This window comes from Macadamia integrifolia, chromosome 4 (assembly GCF_013358625.1).
Source record: "Macadamia integrifolia cultivar HAES 741 chromosome 4, SCU_Mint_v3, whole genome shotgun sequence".
Classification (NCBI taxonomy): domain Eukaryota; kingdom Viridiplantae; phylum Streptophyta; class Magnoliopsida; order Proteales; family Proteaceae; genus Macadamia; species Macadamia integrifolia.
This window is the reverse complement of record NC_056560.1, coordinates 9,238,076-9,248,839: the sequence shown is the minus strand read 5'-3', so window position 1 is coordinate 9,248,839 and position 10,764 is coordinate 9,238,076. Positions and strand designations below refer to the sequence as shown.

Sequence of the window (10,764 nt, the reverse complement as noted above, 5' to 3'; positions counted from 1 at the left end):
ATTGAGCTTATCCAAACAGATTCCATCCAATGCAATCGGATCGGAAAGGAAAATGAGAAGGTACGGAGTTGATCTTGAAGGAACTTGATCAGGGATAGAGTTATTGTTTTGATTGATTGGGTTGATAAGAATCATTCTTAGTATCAACTATAACATTGTCTGCGGATACCACTAAAAATGGCGGAAACTTAGGTCGATAGTGGCTGTGAGCTCTGTGGTGGCGAGCGACGAATCAATTATCGGAGCACTCGACTGTTGGGTGACTTGCGTCGCAATTGATCTTCATTCCCTGTTTATGCTTACATAATTGATTGGAGAAGAGGTTAGTTGGCCTAGAATTTTTTTTTTTATTTATTAATTTGATCTCATCTGTGTTCTGCAACTCCAAATCTCCAATCCAATCCTTTTTTACTTGTTCGTTGATGGAAGAGGTATACATTCTATTTACGTTAATACCCCTGTGTAACACTTATTATAGCCGATGTTTACTGATTAATATTCAATACCGACATAAGAAGTCGTCAACTGTCGCCGTCAGGCTGTGGATTTTTCCTCCCACCTTCCTCAGTTGCCTTTCGCGTTTCTGATTTTAGGAGTTGACTATGGTTTACACTTACACGTCGCAGATAATAGTTTCATTAAAAAATTATGCAGAGTTGAATCGGTTTATTTGTTAGTCTGTCTGAAGATAATGCGAAGGAAAGAAGGAAAAAGATCCAAGTGGGGGAAATCGTGGATTGAATTTCTTCTCCTCATTCACGGATTTCTTCACCTTTGTCATCATCCTATTCCCCCTGTTTTGTGCTTACCATCGCAGTCAAATCCAATTGCTCAAAGGTCTGTTTTTTGAGTTCTTTCATGCGAGGTGCGAGAGGCTTCTACTATTCGGAACATTTACCATCTCCAAGATCCCTCTTCATCTCTCTCTCATTCTTCTCCCTTCTTCTTCTTCGTACGATCGTATCACCATGTCTTCGCGGTGTTCGTTTATTTTCTGTGTCTTCTTCTTCTTCTTCTCGTTATTCATAAGTCTTTCTGTTTCGAACCCAAGAGCTACGATGGCGGGTCTTGTATGTTCCAACGATACCGCATCACCGGCCGAGCGCCAGACCTTCGTTAATAACTTTGTGTCGGCCATGGACGCTGTTACCCCCCAAGTCACTTCCCGTAGATATGCCAGAGTTGTTACTGGGTCTGGAAACACCACGGTGTACTCCTTTGGTCAGTGCATGAAAGATCTCTCGCAGACAGACTGCGACCTCTGTTTCGCCCAGTGCAAGACCCAGATCCCTAAGTGTGTCCCCTTCCAAAAAGCGACTCGAGGTGGCAGAGTCTTCTTTGATGGCTGTTATCTAAGGTATGACGAGTATGATTACTTCAGCGAAGCTTTGAGCCCTGAGGACCGGACTGTTTGTGGGAACCAAAGTTTCGCCGGAAATCGGGTAGCTTTCAGGGCGAACGCCATCCAGCTCGTGAAGAATCTGAGTGCCCAAGCACCCAACAATGGTGGTTTCTTCGTTGGGTACGTGGATCGGGGCAACTCCACTGCGTACGGATTAGCGCAATGCTGGGAGTATTTGAATGCGAGCTCCTGCAGTAGTTGTTTGAGAAATGGGGTCTCAAGGATTGTTTCTTGCCTGCCAAATGGTGAAGGAAGGGTTTTGAACTCTGGGTGCTATATGAGGTATTCGACGCAGAAATTTTATGACAATTCAACGAGCGATGCAGCCGGAGGAGGTCAGTTTATTATTTCCTTTTATGTGTGTGTGTCTGTGTGTTTGGGGGGGGGGGGGTTGGGGATGTTACCGGAGGTGCTTATGGGGCTGTCCAGTCGAATTCCCTATCCTCGTGTATTTCTGCTGTTTAGTTTTGGCTATTAAGTTTTCTAGGAAGGAGGGTTCTGGAATTTCTAATTGAGATTTCAGACAATCTCAGTCATGGTATGATTATTTGGACTTTTGAGCATCTTTTCTAATCCTTGCGATTGAAGATATGATCTCCCTCTCTCTTGACGTGCCTTTCCTCCTTTCGCCACAGAGAGAGAGAGAGAGAGAGAGAGAGGCTAGAAGATCACCCGTGTTGCCGACCTTGTTGTTTAGTTGTGCCTTGTGTTCACATTACACTTCAGAAAGTAGTCTTTTATAATTCAATAGTGCCCTCTACCGTACTTATGTGCAACCCTACAGACTTTTGGCTGACAAGGACAATGAAATTCAGTGCTGAAACCCTCCCTTATTACTACTCATCAGCTCCTCATTCCTTGCGAAAGGATATCCTTTGTCTTTGATGGATACATTTGTGCCCTGGGAAGGTTGATGAAAACCATCCAAGTTGTTCAAGTCACCAAATTTTTTTTTTTTGGGCCCCTTTGGTTGAATGGTTCCAGTCTGTTTTCCAGGGAGAAGTGTGCACTGAAGTTGCTCTCAGAAGGCGCTGCCAATTTTAGAGACTAGGGTGTGCTGAAAACCTTAGGGAACATTGTTCTGCAGGTTCTGCAGGGAGGTTCCCAAAGTTTGCAGAATGTTCTAGGAATCAAACCGGCCCTTAGGCTTCATCTGGTTGAATGTAAAGTAATGTGAAGTTGAAAGAGAGAGATAATAGAATTCAGCGAATACCAAAATGTTGAGTGACTGATTGTAAAACTTACTAAATAGGGTAACAAAAATTTTCAATTAAATTACTTAGGTTTGAATGATGACGAAGGAAATAGTTTACTTCACTTTTAACAATGTTAACAATTGCTATGATGTTTATATACCCTGTACACCTTGTTTGGGTATACTCTGTTAGTCTGTTGGATGATGTGGATAACTGAGTTTTCCCAATAAGACTTTCCTTTGAGCTCTTTCATAGTCCTTTGAGGTTTGTTTGGTCACCATTAATGAGGGCATAGTGTGCACAGTGCTTGATTAAGTGGCTGCATTTAAGAGGACTGATCTGCCTGTGTGGACGGGAACAGAACCTAATGATTTCTGTATGCGTTTTGGCCCTAGCTCTATCGGTGGTGTGAAGAATCTCTTAAGTCAAAACATGCCAAGGCGCTGTTGGTCTGGAAGAAACACACCTTAGATGGGGATATTATGATGGCAAAGATAAATGTAAATTATGAAGTTGCTTATTGATGTGCTACTTGAGAAAAACATATATGAGTTTGTTAGAGCAAACACCAAGAAATACGAAAATAAACCAAGACAGATCGCACAACACACTGAGATTTAACGAGGTTCACACACCGATGTGGTGTGCTACGTCCTCGGGCGAAGCAGAAGATGTTTCACTATGCAAAAGAGAGATTACACCCAAGCAGCGGCGAGTTTAAGAAAACTCGCCCTGAAACTGTAGCTCAAAAAAACCCCCAAATTACAATGGCAATGTTCAACAAGATGATAGTACATTATATATTCCAAGTCGTTGATCGACCCATCAGGTCGCGGTCAATCCGGTCGAACCATACCAACCCGCACCCTCATACGAGATCAGTGCTGGGCTCTGGGCTTGGGCCTATCGGCCCAACCCCTCTGCTTCCATCACAGATCTTAGAAAAATTTCCATTCGAGTCGCCACCAAAATATGTCGGAGCGGGTCAATCTTCAAAAGGGGTCAAGAATTCGAGACAAACTTAAATAGAGTTTTTGGTAGTACTTACAATTCTTGGTTTGGGTAGTTTTTCCACTCTGTTATGGGATTTAATAGGGGCTCTCGATTGACTTTGCAAAACAAAGAACACCCCCTTGGTGGGTTTGCAGACTTGAGCTGTTTTGAACTTGTTCCTTGTTCTTTAAATTGTATTTTGGGGCTTGCTGCTTGTGAGAGGAAATGCCTCTATATGGATTGGATTTAATGGGAAGGAGAACAGGGTAATATCCTGACCCGTGTGTTTATATAAAGTTCTAATTAGTTGAGCATGTTAGCTTTGGAGTCCTGTATCTACTTTTACTTATGGTTGGAGGAGGAAATTGTGGCAGAGTTAAGAATGAGCATCATCCAGTTATTTAGATTCTGTTGTTAGAAATCGGAGGAGCGAAGGAGAGATAGAATATCCATTAGAAATGCCTAAGTTCTCTAGATTGAAATTGTACTGAAGGAATTTGTTCTAATGATATGGTTAGTGTTGCTCAGATTTAATTGAATAATGAAGAAATGTTTAGGTGCAGATTGGGGTCACGAGGTGGGCTATTCCATTTTCATTTTATTATACGCTTCTTCCATATTGTACACATATTGACTAGTCCAACATTATTTTTTGGTTGATGGTTTGATACTGTTGCATTCTACTTGATTTTATTATTTATTAAACAACTGAAATAAAGTATAGAGTAGAGAGATCCAATTCAATGTCTTATGGTCATGTGATTTGGATGTTTGGAGTCATCAGTGCAGGAAAAAAACATGAGGGTGACATCCTAGAATTCTTCAGATGGTATCCCTGTGGAATGAATGTTGAGACTGTTAGCAATTCGAGTGCACTTGTACATTGTTTATGGAATCTTTGGTCCCGAAACTGTAGATTAAAATACTTTGCATTTTTTCTGTGACTTTCATCCAATAGTATCATACTTTGACGGTTGTACTTTATGTGATCAGGAGGCCACCACCTGGTCGTTATTCTGGCCGTTACTCCTTCTGTATTGGTGGCTGTGATGGTTCTTGTGACAGCTATTTTCTTTGGAAAGAAAGAACTTACAAGGCGGAGGAGAGGTATTGACCAATTTGAATTCTTTACTTTTAAAATTCTTTCAACATTTAAAATTCACATTTAATTTCTTTCCATATGGGCCAAGATCATACTAACACTTGATTGGATATGTACTTCAGAGAGGAAACAACTTGGTGCTCTGGTGTCAACTGTAAATAAGTCTGAGCTCAATTTTAAATATGAAACTCTTGAAAGGGCCACAAACTACTTTGACAATTCCAATAAACTTGGTCAAGGAGGTTCTGGTTCAGTGTACAAAGTAATTCTTATGTAACTCACTCCTTGCCACATCAGTTGTTTAGCATTTTGTGATCTTAAATTATATTGGTTGCAAACAGGGAAATTTGCCGGATGGGAGGGTTGTTGCCATAAAGAGGCTTTTCTTTAATACAAGGCAATGGGTAGATCATTTCTTTAATGAAGTCAATTTGATCAGCGGTCTACATCACAAAAATCTCGTGAGGCTGCTGGGTTGCAGCATTACTGGTCCCGAAAGCCTTCTTGTTTATGAATATGTTCCAAACAGAAGCCTCCATGAGTACATTTTCGGTAGGATTCTCTTCCAGGTAAACCCATTATAATAAATGGTTACTTTCTTCCTCACCCCCCTGAATGCGGGTTAATTTGACTTGTTTAGATAGAAATAATGCTCGGCGGCTAAGCTGGGAACTGCGATATAACATCATCCTGGGCACAGCTGAAGGCTTGGCCTATCTCCATGAAGAATCGAACTTAAGGATTATTCACAGAGACATTAAATTAAGCAACATACTGCTTGATGAGAACTTTATAGCAAAGATTGCAGATTTCGGGCTTGCGAGACTGTTCCCGGAAGATAAGACTCATGTCAGCACTGCGGTAGCAGGAACACTGTAAGTTCACGTTTCCCTTTTTTTTTTTTTTTTTTTTTTTTTTTTTTATCTGTTAATTCCTTATGCATTTTAGGCTCCCTTTTTCTCTCGACTAAACATATGAGGAATAAAAACTTGAAACCTAAAGATTGGCTAATCATCTTGGAGATCTGGGAAGGGAATTGGAACGTTTAATCAACTCCATTGCATTTCTTGGATACTCAGAAGAGAAGAAGAATGGTTGAACCATCTACTCTTTTGCATTTTAGTGGATTGTGGTTGGGATATTCTGTTCCAGATTATGTGACTGGGATCGATTAAATGATGGCTCTTTGTCCTGTTTCATCTGTGTCATGGTTACAATGGAGACAATGAAGATGGTTTCTCCTTGTCCTGTCTTTGGCACAAGTTTAAGATCTCTATTAGATAATCTTTTGATTATTTTCCTTTTCACATAACCGTGCATCTCTTGGTCTGTTATGAAAGTGATGATATATTCACTCTTTGCTACAGTCTTGAGGACACTCGTGCCCATAAACACCATAGCTATGACACAGGTTGTCAAGTGCGTGTTTCTGACAATGGCTACTTAACTATCCGTGATGGTGACATAGTAATTGCTGGCCATAGTTATTGTTGCATGTTAGAACACGGTTACTAAGTTGTTAATTGTTTACACATTTTATGTAAACAATTATCTGATTATTTTTGGGCTGTCATTGAATTAATATTACCATTTATCAGATTGATATTTAGCTAATTTTATAAGTTAAAATATATAGACTATGAAATGTTGGCCAAAAAGATATAAAAAATTTATGTCATAATAATAAATTATTTAGCTTAACCATGCAACATAAATTAGTGGTCATTGATATGTGTTTTAAAATGATGAATCATAAGAAATGTGAGATTATTTGCTCCAAGATAAGATGGTGGAGCTTAAAATGAGAAAACTTGAAAATATTTGCTGATAAATTAGTAAAATAGGGAAGGTGGAACTTTGATGAAGACACTAATATGATGTAGAACAAGATGACTACTTATATTTAGAATGTTGCCTGATGATTATTGCTCCAGGTGAATAGGTTTCCCTCAAAGCCAGTATCTCTGAGGCCTGCAATGATCCAAGGGAGATGCAATCCTTGAGCCATCTGAATGAATTGATCCCATATGGGTCTTCTATCCCTTTTCTTGCATTTAGCATAAACCATTGAAAAGATGCACTCCCCACTATTAGGAAAATGAATGGAAGTGGTAATAGATTGATCACAATGAGAGACATGGTTGAGCGAAATAGATTGATTCCACATTAGCCAAATATGAGTATTAATGGGTCACTCCGACCAATTAGACATGTTCAGTCTTCTAGCTAGATTAGGATGTTTAAACTTTTGCTGCTTGGGCTTTAAAATAACAATAAGAGTAATGTAGACTAGGGTAAGGGTCTAACCAAGTCTCAATCTGCAAGAACTTTTAAACCAAAGAACAACCCATGGTGAAGGCATAACAGTGGCACAGGTCAAATCTGATTAAAACCAGAACTAGGAATCAAGTCTGTCGAGTCCAGAAATCAGGGATTCTGAGATCAGAATATAGCTATCTAGATAGGATAGCTAAGAAACAGAACTAAGTCCAAATATCATTCAACAAACATAATCAGTCTTCAGATAATCAACAACAAGCAACTCCAACTAATTGAACTCTGTTTCAGGTCTGAAATCAGAACCGATAGCACTACAGGACAAGAAAGTGGAAATTTCTTGTATCTCATGAACCACAGGTCAGAATGACCTGATATTTGGATCGAAGGAGGCCCTTGATGGGTGGATAATTCAATCAAAATTACAGCTCAAACCAAGGGCTGGAAGTACTTCAGGTCACAGGGAACCGATTGTGAAAACTGAGGAGATTCTGGGCAGAATTAGACTTTTAAATACCTGGTCCGTATAGCAGTGTTAGACAGCAGTACTCCTTGAATATAAACTTGAAAGAGGATAAGAAACTTGAAGAAAACCTCCTGGACTTCTTGCCGCAAAGAGTCGCTTGGATCAAACACCAAACCCAATACCTTGATCAGACACAAGGAAATTCTTTTGCAGAGAAAACAGCAGCAGCAGCCATGTAGTTTGTAAAAATCGTGGCTCATTAAAAGAGCCATAGCTTTATTTATAATAGTGATAGGGGTTACATGAAATAGAAACTAACATGAAATAGAAACTAACTTTAGTTTCCAAAAACTGAAATAGGAAACTAAAAATTAGAAACTCAACTAGTTACTAAATCTGAAAATAGAAACTTACAAAATAGAAAGTCTTAGGACTGAAAATTAGAAACTAATTTAAGACTTCAAAATAGAAACTAAATTACTAACTAAATGACTAATTAGTAACCCCATCAGCAACCCAAATCGTGGGCTGACTTGGACCAGATCTGGGTCGACCCAGTCAGCCACTTGGGTCGACCTTGGTCTTGGTTCTCCTTGTGTAAACCCTTGGTACTGCATCAAAGAGCAGGTTTGTGTTCTCGATTCAATTTCTTTGGAAGAGAGACTTTACCAAAATTCTCTATACCTCTCACATTCCAGATGATACAACTAAGTTTGGGGATGAGAAGATTGATATTTTTCAACCTTTGACTTTGGAAGTCTAGTCATCACATTCATCTAGGGAAACTTCATGGTGGTATGGATGATGAGGTTCAAAAATCCATTAAGGCTAAGAAATCTAGTTTTAAAACTTGGCAAAGGACTAAGGATTAAGATGATTTAAAAAAAGTATAACTTTACTAGATTTGAAGCTAAGAAGATGGTAGGAAAAGCAATGACTAAGAAATATGATGATCTTTATAACAATTTGCGCACAAAGGAAGGGTGGAAAAGATATCTATAAACTAGCTAAAATCAGGGAAAGGAAGCGTAGATGTTTCAACTACATTAGATGCATTAATAATGAAGATGATAAAGTACTAATAAGTGATGAGGATATAAAGAGAGATGGGATTATTAACAAGTATGATTTTGAATAGGGTTGATTGGAGGAAAATGATCCATGTAGTCAACCCCATTTAGTTGAGATAAGGCTGAGTTGAGTTGAGTTGGTTGTGTACTGTCTTTGTCATGTCTATTGTGGAGACAATGAGGATGGTTTCTTCCTTACCTGCCTTCAACACTGTTTCCTTATTTCTTTATTGTTTGCCGAATTCCTCTTCGAAATGGTAAAAATAAGGAAAAATAAGCATCACTTTAAACAGTCAAGGTCCAGTGGTCCTTTTCCAGTACACCAGTGGTCCACACCACTATCATCCCCCCCCCCCCTTTTTTTGTTTTGGGAGGGGGGGGGGGGTGCTTAGACTATTGAAGTTATATTGGTGGATTGTCAATTTCTTTCCCCACCCAACCTCTGGGATTGGCCGTGCGTTTAGTGTCTTGATAGGAATTCTCTTTCCGTGAGTTATGTTCCATGGAGATTTGATCTTGATGAAACAACTTACCCATTTAGTGTGGGATACTCATACTGATAAAGGATACTTTGGGCTAAAACGATTCGATTTTTATTTCAAAAATTATGAGGCGAGGAATTGTTGGGTACTTTAACATTTTGGAAAGATAGGTGGTTGTTGGGTTCTGAAGTGGCAGGTAAAGGGAAAACACGAGTCACTGGCACTCTTTTAAGTCCTACTAGCGAACAACCCAAGCATGACCTGAATTAGGTCAGCCTGGTACAAAATGGGATGTCTAGAAGAAGAGGCATCTTTTATGGCCATCCTTTTAATTTGGAAAGGAAATGGACAAATTAAAAATCAGGGGATGTCATTCAAAGGAGTGTACTGCATAGAAATGGTCTTGATGGCCCACACCATAAACCTCACTGCATGGTTGAGAAAGGAGACCATATCCCTAGTTATTTTTGGACACCAATTAAGGAACCTCTCCCAAATGCACATGCACAGGTGCAGGCACACACATCCCCCTGTAATGTTTATGGTGATAGATTCATGTTGAGCTTTACATTTTGTAGGGGTTACATGGCTCCTGAATATGTAGTCTGTGGAAAATTGACTGAGAAAGCAGACGTATATAGTTTTGGCGTGCTCGTGATTGAAGTTGCTTGTGGGAAGAGGAACAATGCCTTCTTGCAAGATTCAGTGTCTATTCTACAAATGGTAACAATATCTATTCAGTTATTTTTCATTTCTTGTTCTCGTTGGAGACTAGCTTATTCAACAATCTAGCTTTCTCAGGTTTGGAACCTGTATGAGTCGGGTAGACTATCCGAGGCTGTTGACCCACGGCTAGAGGGTAGGCTTCATGAAGAAGAGGCCTGTCAGATACTGCAAATTGGACTACTTTGTACTCAAGCATCTGCAGAATTGCGGCCATCAATGTCAATGGTGGTAAAAATGCTCACTGAGAAGCATGACATCCCCAGACCGACACAGCCACCATTTCTTAATTCAAAGAACATGAAAAGCTCATTAATTTCACCTGGAAGTTACAATTCCCAGCCTGAGTCCTGTAGTCGATCTTCTGGAAATAATGAGGCAGACAGCTTGCTTGAACCCAGATGAACCAGTTTCCTCTTGAAGAATCTTGCTTATATACTCTTAGTTTTGTCATCTGACCCAATTTTCCTGGCTTTCCTCCGGGCTTAAGACTGGCCTCATGACAGAGACTCCGCTCACTTTGATACATTGAGTCTTCAGTATTTTTCTGCCTTTCATTGAATTGGCCAGATCTTGGTTGAAGTTGAACTGCTCCGAATGATTCAGTTGGTGAGTGTTCAGTGGCTGGAATACATCATGATGTATTTATGGAACTCGTTACAGTGGTTGCCTTGAGAGTTACACATCCTTCTGTGATTGTAATACCCCCCCCTCCCCCCTCCCCCCTCCCCCCTCCCCCAAGTCCACTCAACATCCTTATTTTATTTTTTTGGTAGAAGAGAGAAGGGTTGTTGAGTTTCGGAGAATCATCGGCTATAATTTGAGAAAAAAATTCAAATCTCAGAGAGCCTTATAATAAAACTAATGTCAATGGTTTTGAATGAGAGCACTAGATCCAATGTCACAGATAACACTTTTTATGTATCTAAACCTACGCCATTTCTCTTAATCTGATAGATTCTCTCCTCCACTATACTACTATTTGTTCCAACCACTTTCCCTGTAATTGTTGATTGTCACCGGAGTTTCCTCGGTATGGTTTCATTGTAACAA

At 39.8% G+C, this 10,764-nt stretch overlaps 1 protein-coding gene across 1 annotated transcript; it reads left to right on the top strand.

Annotated features, from left to right (window-relative positions):
• Nucleotides 1–435: 435 nt before the first annotated feature.
• Nucleotides 436–10,597, top strand: LOC122076577 (cysteine-rich receptor-like protein kinase 3). Its single transcript, XM_042641956.1, has 7 exons — nt 436–1,737; nt 4,585–4,698; nt 4,816–4,955; nt 5,035–5,245; nt 5,334–5,568; nt 9,567–9,711; nt 9,790–10,597. Exons 1-7 carry the CDS (start codon nt 969–971, stop codon nt 10,114–10,116), a joined length of 1,941 nt encoding a protein of 646 aa, XP_042497890.1. The 5' UTR covers nt 436–968; the 3' UTR covers nt 10,117–10,597.
• The last annotated feature ends 167 nt before the right edge of the window (nt 10,598–10,764 follow it).